The sequence below is a fragment of the Haliotis cracherodii genome, unplaced genomic scaffold (genome assembly GCF_022045235.1).
Source record: "Haliotis cracherodii isolate W230 unplaced genomic scaffold, xgHalCrac1.p SCAF_13, whole genome shotgun sequence".
Taxonomy (NCBI): domain Eukaryota; kingdom Metazoa; phylum Mollusca; class Gastropoda; order Lepetellida; family Haliotidae; genus Haliotis; species Haliotis cracherodii.
Genome location: NW_027266268.1, coordinates 20,323,522 through 20,345,686, shown reverse-complemented (window position 1 = coordinate 20,345,686; position 22,165 = coordinate 20,323,522). Strand labels below are relative to the sequence as shown.

At 41.4% G+C, this 22,165-nt stretch overlaps 1 protein-coding gene across 1 annotated transcript; it reads right to left on the bottom strand.

Annotated features, from left to right (window-relative positions):
* Positions 1 to 4,291: 4,291 nt before the first annotated feature.
* LOC139459731 (beta-1,3-galactosyltransferase brn-like) lies at positions 4,292 to 21,091 on the bottom strand. Its single transcript, XM_071241380.1, has 2 exons — positions 20,937 to 21,091; positions 4,292 to 5,651 (listed from the first exon to the last, which is right to left on the bottom strand). The coding sequence occupies exon 2, from the start codon at positions 5,636 to 5,638 to the stop codon at positions 4,322 to 4,324; it is 1,317 nt and encodes a 438-aa protein (XP_071097481.1). The 5' UTR covers positions 5,639 to 5,651; positions 20,937 to 21,091; the 3' UTR covers positions 4,292 to 4,321.
* Between the last annotated feature and the right edge of the window lie 1,074 nt (positions 21,092 to 22,165).

Here is a 22,165-nt window from a genome sequence, read left to right as displayed (position 1 = left end):
TCGTGGACTGTAGTCATGGCAATGATTTGTGCACTGACGTACTGTCCTGATGTAAGAGCACCCCTTTCTTCAGCTTCCCGCGGCTCGTAGTCTTAATTTCAGCCCGTAATTGACCCAATAGTTGTAGCATAACACGCTCCATTTATTGCACTATGTATAGAAAATACTATTATATTGTAAATGGTTTTTACTGTCTATCACAGTCTAAAGATATACTCTTAAAAAATAAAACGCAATACGGATATTTTTGGCCATAAAAGCAAAAATAGCGGACCAAGAGGAGCAAAATGAAGAGGTTTAATGTGTTAAAATGTCTGTGACACATTTCCCGGATCTAAATGACCACAACAAGGACATGCAAACCATTAGTCGGGAAACACGTACGATTCGGAAAAAAACCGCACCCAGTGCATTACGAAATGGGCCATGGAGCTGCACGTACTGCACGTGCAGCAGCACTATGAACGGTATTAAAGTGGGATTTTGATTGGACAATCGAACAGTGACAGTTCAACAACATACCAAGAAGTGCAAAGAAACAACTTCAGGGGAATCCCCATCAGCTGCAGCCAGGGTTTTTAATGAAGCGCCCAGCACCATCACAAGTCTGTGGGATCGGTTTCAACAGCATGGATCAACACGTGATCGGCCAAGGTCTGGACGACCAAGAGTAACCAGCCCCGCCCAAGACCGCTACATCCGACTGCGCCACCTACGTGAAAGGACGACCACAGCCACTTCAACCGCATCCTAAATACCCGGACTGCGCAGATTCTCCGATCAGACCGTACGAAACCGTTTAAGAGCAGCACCTTCAGTAACCCATGCTTATCGGCGACTGACGGGGATTGGATGGTCAGTCTCGCCGACTCGGATGACACGTGCCATCGGTTCCTAGTTGCACAGATCGCTGCTCATGCTGTTGATCACTGGATTGTCTGGTCCAAACTCGTTTATTGACAGACCACCGTCCTAGAGCTGGAATAATGCCGAATGTGGCGTAAAACTAAATTCACTCACTCACTGATACCAATACATCTAAAAAGTAATGTCATCATTTAAATGGTGAGTTTAAACGCGTATTTTACCCTTACAAGGACGAGTGCATTCCACACATCCTTCCTGTTATCAATGTGTCACTGTTTACAGTTCGGGCGAACATAACCCTATAGACATGTGTGCGGGCGAGTTCATTCATCAGAAATCTGTCATTTACGATGTGTTTATGAATATGAACTGCTAACCACGCTCATAGTCATGTTGCGTGTCGTGGTTAGAACCGTAATTGATCTATTGAAAGGTGTCATACGTTCGTGTTCGGATATAGGTACAACATCTACACGCACATACTTGCCTACATCATTCAAATGTATTAAATACCGGATACGTTTAATAGACACCAACGAAAGAAAGGTTTAATGAGGGGAATACCCATATATATATATATATATATATATATATATATATATACATATATATATATATATATATATATATATATATATATATATATATATACATATACATATATATATATATATATATATATATATATATATATATATATATATATATATATATATATATCCTCTCTGAACTAACTCCCTTTTAAAATAACAAATGTACAACACATGTTCCCTAACATATCATAAATACGGGACACTGGTCACACAATTTATGAATGGGAAGCTTCAGGCGAGGTTGGTATGTTAACATTAATTGTAAGGCCGGGGTATGTCGGCATTGTTATGGGCGGTCGATCGCTTAGTCTCACTCTGCTACACATTAGCTCGTTCTTGCGCGCTAAATGTAAACTACACTGCTAGCTTGCTGATTGCGTAGTCTTATCTATTTTGTCTATATATTTTTTTCTATACAGGTTGTCTAACGTTCATGGTGTACAACGTGTAGACCGTGTAAGATGAATTTGATCCAGCTCGACGTACATTTTTTTCCCCACCTACATTATCCGGCGTATATCATGTTGACACAACCCGTCTCTATTGCGGTATGATTGTACTTTCAACACACACCCTGCATTCACCAAACCAAGTCGCACGCTCTAGCGAGCGCGGTCAATTTGAACGACTACGTGAGTTGTACACTAATTGTAATTTCTACTAACGCCTGAAATAAACGAAACTATTATGACCAATAAACAATTTGAAACGACGAGGTCACGTGAGTTGTCAAGCGCGCTCAATTCAAACTGGGCTGCTTGTCTATTCAGGGCAGCACGCCATACACATAGCTCTATTAATACCCTTTACTTGTGTTTACTTACGAATTCTTTTCTACCTTATAAACACACACACCTTTCATTCCCCCACACCTGTGACGTGCTGTTGATCCATGAGTCATCATATACTACCCCCCCCCCCCCCCCCCCCCCCCTCTTCCCTTGCGCTCGCTCCGATAGGTTGGGGGACCCTTTCAGTCTGGTGGTCTACCATGGTCTACCAAAACCAACTTCTGCCTGGTGACACTATACTACTGATGCTCTCCCCTGGCCCTCCAGATCCCCGGATTTGAACCCGATAGAGCACCTGTGGGATGAATTGGATCGACGGCCACGCCGACGTCATCCATAACCCCAGACGTAGCAGCAGTTGGCTTTTGCGTTGAAGGACGAGTGGGCTACCATTCCCCAGGATGTGATTCGCATACTTGTCTCTTCCACGGGCAGGAGATGTCAGGCCGCTATCAATTCCAACGGGGACATACGCGTTATTGATGGTAGCTGACCTTCACCTTTGACTTTTCCTATGTACCGATAACTGATATGACTACAACCACCAAGTGTTCTCTCCACAACATTTTGTCTCAATAAATTCTACGGTTCCTAGTATAAATGTATTGTCCTACCTCACACAAATCTGGCTTTGCGTTTCTTTTTTGGAAGAGTATATATCAACATATATTTAATATTATATGTAATCTAAATCTAGCTTCCTTCTGTGAGATCAAGTAATACAATGGTCGGTCAAAGTTTGCGAAAGGTCGATCTGACGTGATCTGTAATGGGACGTCCTCAGCGGTAGCCAGAACTTGTATCCGATTTTATGAGATTGAGATAATCAAGGCATGTGAGTAATCCTGTTTTGTTTAATTAAAGCAGTAATTGTTTATTGTTAAGCAAATTTATCTCTGCAGCCGTTGAAATATGCAGCTACTCGCCGACTCGTCTCGCATCAAAACATGGGGCTGTGTACTCGCTGGCAGATGACCACGGAGTAAGCTGATCACTGTGTCGGATTAACGAGACTGATTACTGAGTGATTTCGGTAATTTGTTGCAAATTATGTGTGTCGGAGTCGGCGTGGGAGACTGTCGGATTAACGGGACTAAATAGCACTGATTTAATCGGTTCCCATCATTAGTGTCGGATAAAGCCGATTGTCGGATTAACGAGTGTCGGATTAACGAGACTTGACTGTATATAGCTACAATGAAAGTACATAGCAATAATAAGAGACGACTAACGGGATCGGGTGGTCTCGCTGACTTGGTAGATGCATGTCATCGTATACCAATTGCGTTGATTGATGCTCATGATGTCATCACTTGATTGTCTGGTCCAGACTCGATTATTTATCGACCGCCGTCATAGAGCTGGAATATTGCTGAGTACGGCGTTAAACAAGAGACAAGCAAGCAAACAGCCTCATCTCATTAAAATCAGATCTAAGATCATCTTAGTTCTCGCCACCGCTAAACAAAGATCTGAGGACGTCCCACATTAGGGGGCACGTCAGACCGACCTTTCGCGAACTTTGACCGACCAATGGAATGACTAACAAGAGGTCGACAATAGCCAATCAGAAGGCAGCTTAATCGAGCTTTACGGCACAAGCTTCAAACTGGCGACGACGCCTCGAAACATATATTGACATGTACTCGATTAAAAAAATAAAAACTGAACAAAAGAACATCCTGGAATTGCTAATAGATGGCGTAGAATGTATGAATACAGACATGAAGCCCATAACTGTCGTTCGGAATACCCTGTGTGTGTGTGTTTTCGAGGTTACACGATTAAAAATCACATTCCAACTGTCACTTCATGATCTGATAAGCGATGCTGTGATTGGTCAGATGAAAGGTCGTTCTGACATGATCCGCAATTGAATGTCCTCAGGTCTTTGTTTAGCGGTAGCGAGAACTAAGTCTGATTATAATGAGATTAGTAATAAACAACCATGATACTTTGAAGACCATTGTGACGTCATCGGAGTTTGTAAACTATATTGACTCGTGTTGATATATAATATTTAATATCAAAAGACACCCGGGAGTTTATTTCTCATGGACATGTTTTCAATCAAGAATAGCGACCATATGTATAACCAGGGTCATTGAATATGAACAGTGCTTTCTTCATTATATACGTTGGTATTGGGGATTTTACTAAGTGCTTATATGCTTCCATATTTGAGAGAGCTACGATAGTAGTGTTAGTGGCGAGCGTCAGCAAACCCGTGATGTACACGTCATCAATCCAGTACATGCGCACTGAAGACGATGCCCCATACAGACGCTTTATTACTGACATTGGTGCCAAGTATGCAAATCCGGAACAATATGGCGGATAGTGGTCGAAAGGAAATTGATTTTTCTTGGGGACCCACTTTCCAAATGTTTTAATCTTACTTTTTAAATTGGCACTGCACACTATTTGTCCTTCCTTAATTCTCTTGGTCGAAATATAGTTCACTGCGTTTTCAACATTAACGATGACGTCATCGTCAATTTTGATGACGTAGTTCACATGTCTGCAATTGTGCACTACCCAGTGATGTCCCATTATATGTTTGTATGTCATATTCTGATATGAATCGGTAAAATTTCCTTGAACAATGTCTTTATATTTTTCCGATTCCGCGGTCAATTTTCGATGGAGACTCGTGTTTAAAGTCTGACCGAGCAAAAACACGAATTCGAACAGAATTCCGGTGCGAGTCCTTTTGTCATGAAGTGAACGTCTGATAGTCTGCCGATTTTCAAAATGGCCAACGGCTGAATGCACCAGAATAATAATTTTTATGTGTGCGTTGCTAGAACACATCACTGGTTTCATTGAGAAATGGTATCGATGAAGATTTACAAAAGAGTTCGTCATATTTTCACGACCAATGAAATATTTTCTGATATTGTCGAAGTCAGAACTTCTTTGTTTCCCACCTGACGAATACATAGATGCGTCCTTTGAATGTCCAATTTTAGAAGTTTTGTTCTTTGAAGGTTTCAGTGAACGTGTATTTTTGTGGTATTTATCTACTACGTCAAAATCTTCCAATGTGGTTTCAAGACGGTCAGCTACAGGTCCAAGAATCAAATCATTGTTGTACTGTCCACCAGTGCCATCAGATCCTGTTTTTGATGTCTTTGGTAAAGACGTGTTTCCAGACAAGCCACCATTTCCTCCACCCTGGGCGGGATCTCCATTTACCGTTTGCTTTGCAAAGTATTGATGACTTAAATCAAGTGACATGGATATTACGTCACTTCCTGTACTGTGACTGGTCCAAGCCACCAATGATAATGTCCACAGAGAGATGTAGACGAGGATGGTGAGCAGTAGCGCCGTGGACATGGAACAATGACGTCGTGACAGCCAGTGAGACGTGTGAAAACCCATGTCTGCACTGCATCTAAAAGAGGGATTCAAACATATAAGACTCAATTTAACATATACTCACCTACAAAAGAAACGCGAATCATACATGTTGGTTAATATATGAGGAATTACTCATATTCAAGAGATATCAGATTAGTTTTACGCACAAACGGAAATACTGGTATGTTGTGAGAACCGACGCTCATGACCGCATCATATGTGACGTCATAGATCCATGACTCAAGATGCACAATTTGTCTCGTGCAGGATTAGCGCGTAAAGTTAGGAAATCGCGTGCAGCATATCGTGATAAGAATAAAGACACTGTGGTAATTGTTAGTTGACTGATTGTTAGTTTTGCAATTAAAGTGTACACGCTGAAAACATCTCTTCTTACGTAAATACTTTTCCGTATGTTTCTATGGTTCGCGTCGCTATATGGCTGAATTAATGCCGATGCGACGTTAAATATTAACTCACTCACTCTATGGTTCGCGTTTCTTTTGGCGTGGAGTTTATATACCAATATGGTTCTATAACCATTGTCAAGCACCTGTTGCAAGGTTCAGTATATTGCCTGTTACCATTGTCAAGCACCTGTTGCAAGGTTCAGTATATTGTCTGTTCCCATTGTCAAGCACCTGTTGCAAGGTTCAGTATATTGTCTGTTCCCATTGTCAAGCACCTGTTGCAAGGTTCAGTATATTGACTATTACCATTGTCAAGCACCTGTTGCAAGGTTCAGTATATTGTCTGTTACCATTGTCAAGCACCTGTTGCAAGGTTCAGTATATTGACTGTTACCATTGTCAAGCACCTGTTGCAAAGTTCAGTATAGCGACTGTTACCATTGTCAAGCACCTGTTGCAAGGTTCAGTATATTGTCTGTTCCCATTGTCAAGCACCTGTTGCAAGGTTCAGTATATTGTCTGTTCCCATTGTCAAGCACCTGTTGCAAGGTTCAGTATATTGACTGTTACCATTGTCAAGCACCTGTTGCAAGGTTCAGTATATTGTCTGTTACCATTGTCAAGCACCTGTTGCAAGGTTCAGTATATTGACTGTTACCATTGTCAAGCACCTGTTGCAAAGTTCAGTATAGCGACTGTTACCATTGTCAAGCACCTGTTGCAAGGTTCAGTATATTGATTGTTACCATTGTCAAGCACCTGTTGCAAGGTTCAGTATATTGTCTGTTCCCATTGTCAAGCTTCTGTTGCAAGGTTCAGTATATTGTCTGTTCCCATTGTCAAGCTTCTGTTGCAAGGTTCAGTATATTGTCTGTTCCCATTGTCAAGCTTCTGTTGCAAGGTTCAGTATATTGACTATTACCATTGTCAAGCACCTGTTGCAAGGTTCAGTACAGTGTCTGTTCCCATTGTCAAGAGGCGTCTAACGCAACTAACTCATTCAATAAATTGACACATTTTCACAAAGGATTAAGACAATATATGTAAAGTGAATGTTATAGGAATAGGGTTTTTGTATTCAGTATTCAGGTTCAGTATAGCGACTCTTACCATTGTCAAACATCTATTGCAAGCTTCAGCATAGCGACTGTTTCAGTTTGTCAAGCACCTGTTGCAAGGTTCAGTATAGTGTCTGTTACCTTTGTCAAGCACCTGTTGCAAGGTTCTGTACAGTGTCTGTTCCCATTGCCAAGCACTTGTTGCAAGATTCAGTATAGCGACTGTTTCCATTGTCAAGCACCTGTTGCAAGGTTCAGTATAGCGACTGTTACCATTGTCAAGCACCTGTTGCAAGTTTCAGTATAGCGATTGTTTCTGTTTGTCTAGCACCTGTTGCAAGGTTCAGTATAGCGACTGTTATCATTGTCAAGCACCTGTTGCAAGGTTCAGTATAGCGACTGTTATCATTGTCAAGCACCTGTTGCAAGGTTCAGTATAGCGACTGTTATCATTGTCAAGCACCTGTTGCAAGTTCAGAGTAGCGACTGTTTCAGTTGTCAAGAAGGCAGTTTGAGGATTACGTAGTTTTAATTACAATGGCATATGTACAAGTCAAAGGAAGTGTGCCGTCCGTCCTTCCTCCCTCTAGCTACTCGCCTGTACCTTAGGGTGCTGAGACCAAGTCTGCCGGTATTTGGAAGTCGCCCGTTATATATAGTAATGATGGAATGCGAAGCATTTTGTTTTGCACAGGTACTAAAATTTGGTGTGGTCAACTTGAGATTAAATTGACCATAAAGTGGTGTCCATGACGAGGCACTTAAAATTGTTCCCCTTAAGGTGACATGAAACCACCACTCACTGGTCCACTTGATATGTACTTGACATATCCACGGGGTCTTCACGGGGTCAGTCGTATTTGGCAAACACTGATTGTGTTACATCAGTCGTATTTGGCAAACACTGATAGTGTTATATGTACTTGACATATCCACGGTGTCAGTCGTATCTGGCAAACACTGATAGTGTTACATCCGCCCCTTTCTACTTGGAAATATCGTTGATATTTCCAGGCTTCATAAGTCGATCTTAAAAATACACACAGTTCCATATATACATATACAAAAAAGAGTGTAAATATTTTACAACGATCATGCTGTCCGTGACCGGACTTAATCGCTTTTAAAATGTCACTTCGTCACAATCTTGGCCCTCGACCGGCTACAGACACACCATTATGGTCATCTGTGATCGTCAGTTCTGCGTTGTGTTCTTCTTTTCAACTTAGTTCAACTTTATGGTCGTCACCACAAGTTCCAATATGGCCGCCGTCCATCTTCGTCACCAGCCTGTTCATCTTAGTTCACGCAGCAACAATACCGCAACACTGTACAGTTTAGTAGTGGGCATCCAGGCCAGGGTACAGGCGTCGTATTGATGACGTCGTTGTCGGCGCCGAAGTCTGATCCCCCGTCATCACTGGTGCAGAAGCTAAGCCGCCCCTGGAGTCGGTACTCGCGACCTGGATCACATCAGATCCCACCAACTCGAATTCGGGTGTTTCCTGGGTGTGCTTTCCCCAAATGAGCATTTTGGATAGCCACAATTTTCTATATCTTAAAACCATTATCAATAATATTATGACTAGTAACACGATACCCCCAACTAAGCACCATTTCCAGTTACTTTTCTTTTCCCAACTAATTTCAGTATTTACACTATGTAATTCATCAATTAAATGTTTAATGGATACCGTATCTATATTCTTGAGGTGATTTGGAACTTTCGATATTGTCACATTTCTGAATTTTTCCTTAAAGGGTTTCCATAACAGCATATCGGAAACGTTTGGCATATGAGGTAACTGAGCCCAGACCTCATTTAATTCAAAACTGCTTTCATTACGATAAAATGGTAGTAATGTCAAATGATTGTTTGAAGCTGTACAAGAGACGTTTAATCGTAACATACCTATTGGTGGGTAAATAGTAATACATGTTTACATACTAAAGTAAAGTCTAGTTGTTCAGCGGTCGCAATGACCCATTGGCCTTCACCAATATTATCTGTCCTAGGCAGTATCATGTGCGTGGTAACTTCACGTTTACACAAGCTCTTGAGGTTATCTAAATCTTTCACGAAGAGCGCGATCATGCACATCTGACTAAGATTTATGGGATAAGTCGGGCTGCTTATCTGACAATAATTTGTGAGTGGTTCACTGCACGCCCGGTATTCTTCATCTTTTAATATCATGTATTTAGTTCGCCGAACATCAACAGCTAACATGCGTGATTCTAATTTATATGTGGCAACCATGCCAGCTACTTTAGTAAATTCATGCGTTTCATCTGAGAGGAGAGGTATTGGTAAATTATGAATTTTATAAATTTCGTATTGCCCATTATAATCTAATAGTGGAAGTCAAAATCTTTTCCTCATAAACTAAGGTCGAGCATGTTAATGTTCGATAATAATTCCATAATTCCTTTTCTGGATCCTTTGCAAGTTTATACCCATTTGGTAAGTGAATATTTATTTCACGTAATAATACTAATAATTCACTTGGAGTGACAGTGCCTGGCGACAAGTGTCCGAGTGAAAGAGCATTAAATTGTGATTGGAGGTGATTGATATAAGACATCAATGCTTGTATTGTTTGTCTTAGGTCTTCAGTTACTAAATCTATCTTGAGATAAGCGTTAGTGGCCCATTCAAGTTTATCTATACGCCCCGCCCGAGTTCGGGTGATGTTGGCTACATTAACCTCTACTTCCTTGAGATTATCAATTACTGCATTAATTGTTTGTCGGTTCTTCTGAACTTGAATCCTTGTTACATTCAAAATAGTGAGTTCTTCATGAACTACATGCGATATGGTTTCTTGGTTCTTAGCAATTTTGTTGATATTGTTTTTGATTGAATTTAAATCAGACTCGGATACTGTTCCAAATAGATAACTTAAAGCATCGCCAATAAATGGGATTAATGATCGTTTTGGTCTCATCAACTTTCTGTATTCTAGAAAACTAACTTCTAGCGAACTTAGTGTATTATTAAGACCCGTAATTTCCTTGTCTAACCTGTAGAAGGTTCCTTCTACTTTGTTAACATCAGTGCTGCTATGGTAGCGACTGATCAGTCTACGCAAAACGAATGCAACCTCTTCGATATCCCGCCTACATCTTTGAATATAGTCAAGATAAGGTTTCATGTCTGTTACTAGTGTTACTAGCCATTTTGAACGAGTTGTAGAAATATCGTTGACCTTTTGAAAAAACACGTTTTCAGAAACTAATAGACCACCGGCTAAACCAAAACACAACACTGTTAATATGGTAAACACACCCATTTTCAGCAAATATACAGAATAAAAAAAACATATATAACTGTGACTAACCAAGACTACATACAACTATAATCATCAGTTATACTTAAACATGAATACCATATATGCTCAATACCATATATACAAAACAAACAAGATATGCATGCAGTGCCCGATGATACTACGAAGCCCTATAGTAACCCGGCTACTGCATCAAGCAACTTCTTAACCTTATCATCAGGGGTTAATTGACTTGTCTCCTTAACCTCATTTACAGATACATTATCATTATCTGATGATTCACTTGATCCGTTGTCCTCCGTCGAATTGTTAATAGAGTCACGTCGTCTAGCTCTCAAGCGTTTGGCAAGTTCGGCTAACGGAACGTCATTCTCTGACTCGGACTCTGAGAATGACGTTCCGTTAGCCGAACTTGCCAAACGCTTGAGAGCTAGGTGACGTGACTCTATTAACGTTCCTGAGTTCCTGAGTTCCTGAGTCCTGAGTTCCTGAGTCCTGAGTCTGAACGTTCCTGTCTATACCGCTTTGTGGTCCTTGACATGGGATCCTTCGATCCTTGTACCTCCTCATCCGAGGTTGATTCTGAGGATGGTGGTGCAACATAATGTTGTTTTCTTCGAGGTCTACCTTCTGTGTCCTTGGGAATTTCCCAGTCATCTAGATTAGCAATCCTTAGATGTTCTGCATGATCTCGTGTAGTTGATCCATCAAGCTGATTTCGTATGATGTAAGTTACTGGCGATGTTTGTTCAATAACCCTGTAGAACGGCTTCCACCTGTTCTGTAGCTTACTCTTCCTTTGATGAAATCTATAGCAGACAGGGTCGCCAACCTTGATTTTGTTTGGTTTACTGCTCCTGTTGGCATATCGGGCCTGTCTTTTCTTTGCTTTCTTCATGTTCTTGTGTACTAGAACGAATGCCTTGTGCTGCTGTTGCAGTGCTGTTTTATGTTCTTCGTCACCTGCATACTTACGTCTCGGTCGTAGCAGGTTGTCAACAGGAAGAACAACTTCACGATTGTACAGCAAGAAGGATGGCGAAAACTTGGATGATTCACAGATGTTGAAACGAATGGCAGCCAAGGTTTGATTCAGGTATAAGTCCCATGTTGTTACGTTGTCATTCAGCTTTTTCGCAAGGACATCATGTAATGTACGATGAAATCGCTCAACTCTTGCATTGGACTGGGGGTGATAAAATGACGTCCTGACATGGTTGATCCCTAATGCTGACAATGTTTCACTGACAACCTTGTTAATATTCTCCGTCCCGTTATCGGTGACAATCTGTAGTGGACAGCCAAACCTCGGGAATATCTCCTCTAGTATCAGATGGGCAACTGTCTCTGCTGATTCATCAGGTACTGCAAACGCCTCAGGCCAGCCGCTGAAGTGGTCAACAAATCCGATGATATATTTATTCCCAGATAATGTTGTCGGATAGGGTCCTGAGAGATCCATACTTACCTTCACAAATGGGTAGGGCGGAATCTCAGTTTCCTGCAATGCTAGTTTCTGGGCCTTCATGGTTCTAGATTGACAAGGGATACATTTGCCAATATACTCAGTTATCTCCTTGTAGAGGTTGGGCCAATAATATTTCAGTTTTATTGCCTCAAATGTCTTGTCAATCCCCATGTGTCCGTTTGCATCATGATATTGCGTGACCACGATCTGTTTGAACTTTTCGGGTACATATAACCTGGGCGATGGATCATCCTCAATTGCACTGACATAGTACAATAGATCATTTATGACTAAGTACCTTTTTAAGTGTGACTTGTCACCTTGACCTTTTTCCAGTTGTTCTTTGATGCTCGTGATGTTTTCATCCCTATCCTGCTCTTTCTGCATGTCTATATCCATTTCCATTCCGCGTGGCAATGAAGATGCCTCGGGAATTGACAAATCGCAGCTAGCAAAATCCTTAGGGTTGAATTTGGTGGAGTTCAATGCCTCAATCCTCAGACTGTTGTCGGGTCGATCAATCTCAATGTCTTCCTCATTAGGCCTGCAGCCGTTATCTGTGTTTGATGGGGCCTCTAGATAGTAGATCTGCACAAGTGTTGTTGTTTCCTGCTATATACTCGTCCTATAGTTATAGCACGCGATTCCCAGTGCCCATAGTTGCACTTTCCGGTTTTGCATGGGAGATTCTAATAGATATCTCAGTGGTTGATGATCAGTTTTGATCGTGAACTGCGCATTGTGCAAATAATGATCAAGCTTTTGCAAAGCATAATGAATTGCATAGGCTTCTTTCTCAATTGTCGACCAACGTGTCTGAGTGTCTGACAATTTGTGTGATAGAAAGTGAATGGGTTTTTCTACCTGTTCACCCTCACTTTCGTGTGTCTGAGCCAGACACACCCCTACACAGCTGTCACTGGCGTCCGTGTACAGAGTGTATGGCCTATTCGGGTCGGGATAGGTCAGTAATGGTACAACCGTCAGACTGTCTTTCAAGAAATCAAAAGACTTTTGACATTCTTCAGACCATGAGAATCTCGCAAATTTCTTGGTAAGTTTTACCATGGGTTCAGCAATTTTTGAGAAATTGGGGATAAATCGGCGGTAATAACTGCACATCCCTATGAACCCTCGTACTTCTTTTACTGACCTTGGGGCTTCCATTGACCTAATGGCCTCTACCTTTTGGTTGTCAGGTTTTATTCCATCTTGATTGATGACAAAACCTGAGTTTCCTCCTTGGCAAAGCTACATTTTGACAACTTGAGTTTTAGTGAATGTTGACGGAGTCATTCAAAAACTGTCTCAATATGAACTAAATGTTGTTCTTCGGATTTTGAGAATATCAAAATATCGTCTAAGTAGGCTATTGCAAATGCATCGAGACCCTGTAAAACTTCATTCATAAGTTCCATAAAAACTGAATGAGCATTACAAAATCCAAAAGGCATCATGTTAAATTCAAAAAGACCTCTATGACAAGCAAAAGCAGTTTTTTCTTTATCTTCATCGTCCATTTTTACCTGCCAGTATCCAGACTTAAGATCGAAATATGAGAAAAACTTAATTTCCTAATTGTGTTAAGATGTCATCTATGAGGGGTAAAGGCGTTGAAATAGGATGGCTAATTTAGTTCAAAATCCTAAAGTCCACACAAAAACGCTTCGAGCCATCTTTTTTTTCAACGACGACAATGGGGAAACTCCATGGTGACCTAGAACGTCGAATGATCTTAGCATCTAACATGTCATCGATTGCTTATCTACAAACTTGCGTTTGTTAAGAGGTGTTCGATATGGCTTCATCTTGATCGGAACATTGTCACCTGTGTCTATCTTCATACGTACAGTTTCTGTCTGCGCTAAGTCTAAATCACTCTTTGCAAATAAATCCTTGTATTGAGACACTAAATCATTTAACCTTGATTTCAAATGAACTGGAGCGTCAATGTCAACATTGAGATCACTGGATATGTCCCTATCAGCTAATTCATCAGATAAGTTCACTAAGTTGTCAGTTGCTACGCTTCTTAGATTCCCTAGTACGCAACCTCTCTTCAACCTAAATGTACGGTTGGTGTTGTTGACTAACAGTAATGGGACATTCCTATGTTTGTCAATCCTAACAATAGAATATCCTATGAGTAGACCTGGTTCATTTGCTGGGTAACTCTTTTCAATTGCTGAGATTTCATACGTGATTGAGGTGTCAAAATATGGTCTATTTTTAAATTTTGCCCTTAAAATATTTCTACACTGAGGTTTTACTATTGTATCCGCTGCTAACCTGACTAGAGAAGATATATGGATATCTTCCTCTAGCGGTACATAAGTTTTCCCTACTCTTAAGCTATCCAAGTCGAAATACACCCTAACACCTGCCTTTGTCAACCAATCGTGTCCTAAAATAAGATTTCTGTTCATGTTTCCTACAACAAAGAAGGTATGGGAAAGATTGACGCCTCTCATCCTAAAGTGAACTTTCACATTCCCATCTACCTGCAACGAATTCCCATTAACCCCTTGTAAAGCGACTTTCTTTTTGTTTAACGGAAATCTATCTTTTTTTTAATAGTACACCATACGATGCATTATCGACACTTCAGCCCCAGAATCAATTAAACACCTCCATTGTTTTTTTCCTATGTTGATACTACACGAATTTGGTCTCCCCGCTACATTTATTGAATGTACTGGGTCATTTGTCGCCTTCCCTCCCTCATCGGCTTCCTTATGAGGAAGAGAATTTCGTTTCCCTGGTTTTATTTTCTTGGTGGTCTGTTTGGACAATTTCGTTTACAGTGGCCCAGCTGATTGCATAGCCAACATACCCTGACCTCTTGCTCTCTCTCTCATTAACAGCATGAACACGTTTTGATCTGCAATCCCTAGCCCGGTGACTTGGCTTCCCGCATGAGAAACAATTACGACGCTGTCTAGCATGATCAACGTCCGTAGGCTCTTCTCGCCTCCAGAATCGTGCCCTCTACTATAAAAATCATGCCCTCGGCTACTCGGTTTTCCCAACATGAGTTCGAATCTAGCCCTAATTTTTTGTTCACGCGTGGCCGAAGCCCTTGCTTCTTTGAGGGATGTGGGGTGCTGATAACTGCCCCGTTATTTCCCCCGCTAACCCTTATAAGAATTGTGCATATTCTGCCATTTTGCTCACGTAAACACTTGCAACAACCCAAAGAATCACCTTTTTGCGAGTCCCGGGACCAATTCCCTCGATCCTAGTCGTCTCCTGGGGTCCCTCTCCTTCGCTCCTTAAGGTGATCCTGGTCTTGGCACCAGTTTACGTAACCCCACCCCTTCTTGTAACACAACACAAGAAGGCAGTTTGAGGATTACGTAGTTTTAATTACAATGGCATATGTACAAGTCAAAGGAAGTGTGCCGTCTTTCCTTCCTCCCTCTAGATACTCGCCTGTACCTTAGGGTGCTGAGACCAAGTCTGCCGGTATTTGGAAGTCGCCCGTTATATATAGTAATGATGGAATGTGAAGCATTTTGTTTTGCACAGGTACTAAAATTTGGTGTGGTCAACTTGAGATTAAATTGACCATCAAGTGGTGTCCATGACGAGCCACTTAAAATTGTTCCCCTTAAGGTGACATGAAACCACCACTCACTGGTCCACTTGATATGTACTTGACATATCCACGGGGTCTTCACGGGGTCAGTCCTATTTGGCAAACACTGATAGTGTTACATCAGTCGTATTTGGCAAACACTGATAGTGTTACAGTTCTGTACAGTGCCTGTTCCCATTGTCAAGCACCTGTTGCAAGGTTCAGCATAGTGACTGTTATCATTGTCAAGCACCTGTTGCAAGTTCAGTATAGCGACTGTTTCAGTTGTCAAGCACCTGTTGCAAGGTTCTGTACAGTGTCTGTTGCCATTGTCAACCGGCGTTTAACGTAACTAACTCATTCAATAAATTGACACATTTTCACAAAGGAGTAAGACAATATATGCAATATCTTGTTCACAAGTAAATGTTATAGGAATAGACCTTGGGTATCCTTTACAAGTATTATATTAAGCACCACCACCACCACCACTGCATCTCACAAAGGACCATGGAGACACTGATCGTCGTTAAACAGCACACGGTCACAAAAGCACATATTACCTCAGCTTAGCTTAAAAGTTCGAAACATACCAACGACACTTAAATTTGTCAACCAGAACGAAGCAGAGACAGGCACCCCCCCTTCTCCTGAATTATATGAGTAAAGCTTAAAGCATCTGGGGGTTCCGATGTTTGTGGCTGTTTTTATTAAAAGGTTGTTGTACACGCGCAACGATCCACCATGCCTGCTTGCGAGGACTCACTCAACGATATCTTACTCTGTAACGTCCTGGTCCCTATACGACAACATGGACAAGCTCGAATACTCTCTACCCCTACATCCTTGTCATATTCTGCCCTTCGCAGATACGGGACTCGAGATAGTGGCTGAAGTAATCTATCATGTCCTGATGAACTAACAGTAATATGAAAGAATCGGGTGGTCCCTAATCTTTTTGGAGTACTTTATGGTGAAAAGGCAAGAAAATGCTGACCATGCAGAAATCAGATAACAAAAGATGCAACATGTTAAAACATACTCTAGGGACGATAGGGAACCATGACATTCCAGGACAAACCATACTTATTACACATAATATTTCACTACCCCTAACAGAAGATAAGTGAGTGAGTGAGTGAGTATGGTTTTACGCCGCTTTTAGCAATATTCCAGCAATATCAAGGCGGGGGACACCAGAAATGGGCTTCACACATTGTACCCATCTCGGGAATCGAACCCGGGTCTTCGGCGTGACGAGCGAACACTTTAACCACTAGGCTACCTGGCCGCCCCAGGTGATATATACAATGGTCGTTGGCCAATAATTTAACTGCATGCATATCAATGATCTGATATTGTTCAATGAAGGTCAAATAGCCAATTCCCTTCCATTTATTTGAACTAGAAATAAAAGAGATAAGTGAAACCGCCTCTTCTGTTTCATATTTAGATCTGTGCATAACGATTCAGAGTGACGAGACTCCATCCACAACAGGGATGACTTTAACATCCCAATAGTCAACTTTCCCTTTATGTCAAGCAATATTCCAGCAATTTCAGCCTTTGGTGTGTACATTATTAATTTCATTAGGTACAATTGAGCATAGTCTTTCTAAGAAAATACGGCTCTTGCTCAAAAGTTGGTTGATCAATGATATCACATTCAAGGCCAAAGCTTTGAAAACGGTTTATGGTAGAAATGTGGAGCGACTTAAATAATGTCCGAGGTAATTCACTATTTTGATTAGTATCACATTTTTCAGTGACGATTGACTTGCCTTAGCATGTGTTTGTGACCGGTGCCACCGATGGGGCAGTTACGCTCACCTTTTCGCGAAGATCTGGTATAATCGCTATTTGATAGTGATTTAGAAACACATCTTATGCATGCACGATATAGCTGGGATCATACAATGGACTCTTTTAGTAGACATTTCTTATGATTATGGAAACGTTTTTGTCCTGTTTACGCCATGAACGACGCGCTGTCAGCTGTAAACAACGTGGACAGAGGGCAGACTTCTTCATTCTTCCAATCTCGCATTTAAAGATGTAGTAGTTGAGTTAGTGAGTGAGTGAGTGAGTATTGTTTTACGCCGCTTTTAGCACCATTCCAGCAATATCACGGCAGGCCCGTGAAGATCCGGGGTAGAATAGGTCTTCAGCAACCCATGCTTGCCGTAAAAGGTGAATAATCTTGTCGTAAAAGGCGACGAACGGGATCGGGTGGTCAGGCTCGCTGACTTGGTTGATGCGTGTCATCGATCCCAATTGCGTGGATCGATGATCATGATATCAATCACTGGATTGTCTGGTCCAGACTCGATTATTTACAGACCGCCGTCATATAGCTGGAACATTGCTGAGTGCGGCGTTAAACAACAAACACACCAAACAAACCAATATCACGGCAGGGGTCACCGGAAATGGGCTTCACACATTGTACCCATGTCGGGATTCGAACCCGGGTCTTCGGTGTGACGAGCGAACGCTTTAACCACTAGGCTAGCCGACCGCCCTGTAGACAGTGCTGTCTCCGTTGATACTACAGTTTGTAAAATGCTGTTTACAGATATTGAAAAGAAAACTCGATTGATGTCGGCATATTGTCAAAGTGAGTAGGTTTACGGTCATAAAACGGATGAGTTATTTTCACAAATACATATACAATCTGTATATGCATGACAAGAGGGCGCGTTTATATACAGTGGTGGTGCCGTTGACACATGCATGATATCACATGTATTTCACATGGGACACGACAGACATTGATAAATATGGAATCTTAGAAGGGACATTGTCGCGTTGTCGCCCTTACAAAAACAAGAAACAAAAAGTGTCAAACTTAACCAAAGCGCGACAATGCGTCATCGCGACATTTTGACCATTTGTCGCGTTGTTGCGCATTGAATATCTTTTTATATACCGAACCGCAAAAGAAACGTCACCCCAGGTAACACTGCATGAAAAGTTGTCATTTAAATATCTGGGTAATTTTTGTCAAAGTTTCTAAAATTTAACATTACCTAGTCCGGAAAAATAAAATTTGATGATAAAAAATCCAAAGCAGATGACAATAAAACCGATCGCCCAAACGGCAACGGCCATGGTAAGCCGACGCACGTGAGTACCGTGCAAATTGAAATGCACATGCTTTCTCCCATTTCTTGCCCTATTAAAATACACCCAGATCGGATAGAATTAATTCGTTATTGAATTGCTACCACATGCCAAGATTGACAAGAAATCAGCGACACCAAGCGCTTGGACGATTTCAAGCTGGACAAACCGCCCGGCAAGTAGCCAATGCATTTCAAGTCCACGAAAGGACCATATACGGGCTCGTCAGATTGTGCGACAGCATCTTCAAGATCGCTTTGTTACTGCTGCGGAAACTTCTCGACAGACCATGGGGACACACCAGCGACACATAAGTGCGGTTTCTCATATATCTATCCATGGTGACGTTTCTTTTGCGGTTCAGTATATTTTACCAGTGGGCGACAATGCGACAAAAGGTCAAAATATGCATTATTAAGTCGTTATAATGCGCCTCAACCCGAAATTGATAATGTCGCATTGTCGCATTTTGGTTAATATTGACACGTTTTGCTAGTTTTTGTGAGGGCGACAATGTGTCAATGTCCCTTCTCGGATTCCATAGATAATCCCATTTATCGCCGCTCAATCAATACGCACTTTGCATGTCAGTCTGCTTTCAGAGGCCAAGTGCCACCCACTATTGTGTTCGAACTAGGCTGTTGAGAAATGCTACAATGCACTGCATTCAGAAACGTAACTTTGTGAGCGCTGTCACAAGCTTGGCAAGCTTGTATACTGAGTAGGGCTGGGACGAGTCCAAAGTTACTACCCGGCTACCCACACCCCTATTACCCGACCCTATCCGGATACCCGCTGTTAGTGTCAAAAGAAAGGTACAGAATGTCCTATTGGGAATAGTTTGACAGTAGCCATGGCAGAATGTATTCAGATACACATATAAAACGATGTGATCATGCATACACTGAAGTTGACTGAAGTTTTAGCTTTGTTCAAACATATATAAGTCAGAAGGAACGTGTTCATAGTCATGAAGAAATGCGAACATTAGAGACTTAAAATTGCCGTGTAACCATGTAGTTATAAAGTGATTTTTTTTGTCATTAAACAATATATATCGCGTGACTAGCCACGGGTCCGGGTAGTCCTGTGGGTACCCGGGTCCTACTCATTACCCACCCGACCCGAGTACCCGTCCCAGCCCTTACACTGAATATACACTCTTAAAAAAAGGAAAAGAGACGCACAGATAGTGCGTAGTTCATTGAACCTGACTACACAAAAAATCCGGTATATAAATTGCATATATGTTATTGAAAAAATGTCGGTGGCCTGATATTCGACAAACGGTGCGTCAAAACGCAGCCATTGTCGATTTGCAATGTCTTTGACGGCATTGTTTTCACACTTGTTAAAAAATGTCATGGAGGAAAAGTAAAATGCACGTGCAAATTATGGCATTCGTAACTCGTGGTAGTGGCTATAAAAAGGCAAGCATAAGCCAATAATTTGTCATTCAATTGTCAACATTTTCGAAGTTCGAAAATGTCGAGACTCAGCACTGCCGATCGGAACATCGCCATAGTACGTATCCAAAGAGGGAAATCGCAGTCTTCTGTTGCACGCCACTTCAACGTCCACTACAGCACCATTTACTGCCATTGTGACCGAAACACACAGTTCAATTCCACAGAAGATCGTCCGAGAACCGGCCGACCAAGAGTTAGAGAATGTCGTTTTGTTGGCTGAACTAACACTTAAATATGTATATTTAGTACTTCAAAATAGTTGACTCACAATAAGTGCAAGAAGGGTGAATACAGAGGCGCATGTATATATATCAACAGGAGATGGATTTCACTGCTCCATCATTGTGTCAGTCTCATGTTTGTCTACCCGTGAAGATCCGGGGAAGAATAGGTCTTAAGCAACCCATGCGTGCTGTAAAAAGCGACTATGCTTGTCGTAAGAGGCGACTAACGGGATGGGGTGGTCAGGCTCACTGTTTTGGTTGATACGTCATTTCCTACATGTATTGCATCAAACAAGATTTTAAGATGTTCCGCCATTGCGTAAACTTAATATTTCTCCGGTTTGTAGATAGATAGAGAGTGTAGATAGAAGGTGGTATATAACAGATCAAAACTGATCATAAACAATCTATTTTTTCTACCATAATCCTTCATTGTTCCCCCATCTGCACAAAAGACGCACCAACATGTCTAACATCAAGGTAAGCCTATCAAACTAGGCCATTGTGTTCAACAGTTTAGTGGCTATTTGTTAAACATGTTCTAAGCATTTTGCTTTCTTCCCGTACTTAATGTCTACAACCAAAACCACTCGCATGGAATGGTTTTTCGATGACCGCTCTTGTAACTGACCACGATAAAGAACGTATATGAATATATAGTTTAGAACAAGTGTCTCCACCTGTTTCATGTTTGACTTACCGTCGTCAGTGGTCTCGTCGAATAACGCGCGACATGCAATCATCTTCTGTGCGACACATGATCCAGCGGTGTTAACCCTTTAAACATTGATAGTTTTGAGGTGTAACACAAAAACAGAAATCCTTTAGTGCATTTGGTTTCTTTAAGCTTTACCAAGGCTTTACCAGCGATTCAACTGCATCTGCTGGCTGGCACATGACGCACAATGAGTCCCCACAATGTCCCCTGTGTGCAGCGGGTCGGGGGGGTGTCTACTTCAAGTATACGCACTGCAATCTTTTATGACAGCTGGCTTACACAGACTTGAACACAGAGTTGAACTGTTGGTAATAACAGTAAAGACAAGTTATTGTATGGATGACAACTTCCTTATTCTGTTTTGATGAGACGTTTGGGTAACGTTATACCACTGTTCACACAACTGAACTTGATACTAAATGGCTCTATCGCGCACGGGTACCTGGGTCCGGGCAGCGGTAGTTGTTTTGTTCGGCTATCTCTCTATCGTCACTATATCAATCAACCATTAGCTTCTCTCTATCGTCACTATATCAATCAACCATTAGCTTCTCTCTATCGTCACTATATCAATCAACCATTAGCTTCTCTCTATCGTCACTATATCAATCAACCATTAGCTTCTCTCTATCGTCACTATATCAATCAACCATTAGCTTCTCTCTATCGTCACTATATCAATCAACCATTAGCTTCTCTCTATCGTCACTATATCAATCAACCATTAGCTTCTCTCTATCGTCACTATATCAATCAACCATTAGCTTCTCTCTATCGTCACTATATCAATCAACCATTAGCTTCTCTCTATCGTCACTATATCAATCAACCATTAGCTTCTCTCTATCGTCACTATATCAATCAACCATTAGCTTCTCTCTATCGTCACTATATCAATCAACCATTAGCTTCTCTCTATCGTCACTATATCAATCAACCATTAGCTTCTCTCTGTTGTTGCTATATCAATCAACCATTAGCTTCTCTCTATCGTCACTATATCAATCAACCATTAGCTTCTCTCTATCGTCACTATATCAATCAACCATTAGCTTCTCTCTATCGTCACTATATCAATCAACCATTAGCTTCTCTCTATCGTCACTATATCAATCAACCATTAGCTTCTCTCTATCGTCACTATATCAATCAACCATTAGCTTCTCTCTATTGTTACCATATCAATCAACCATTTAAATTCTCTCTATCGT

Excerpts from the sequence above, each read along its gene's own strand:
- LOC139459731 (XM_071241380.1), bottom strand. The coding sequence starts at position 5,638 with ATGGGTTTTCACACGTCTCACTGGCTGTCACGACGTCATTGTTCCATG.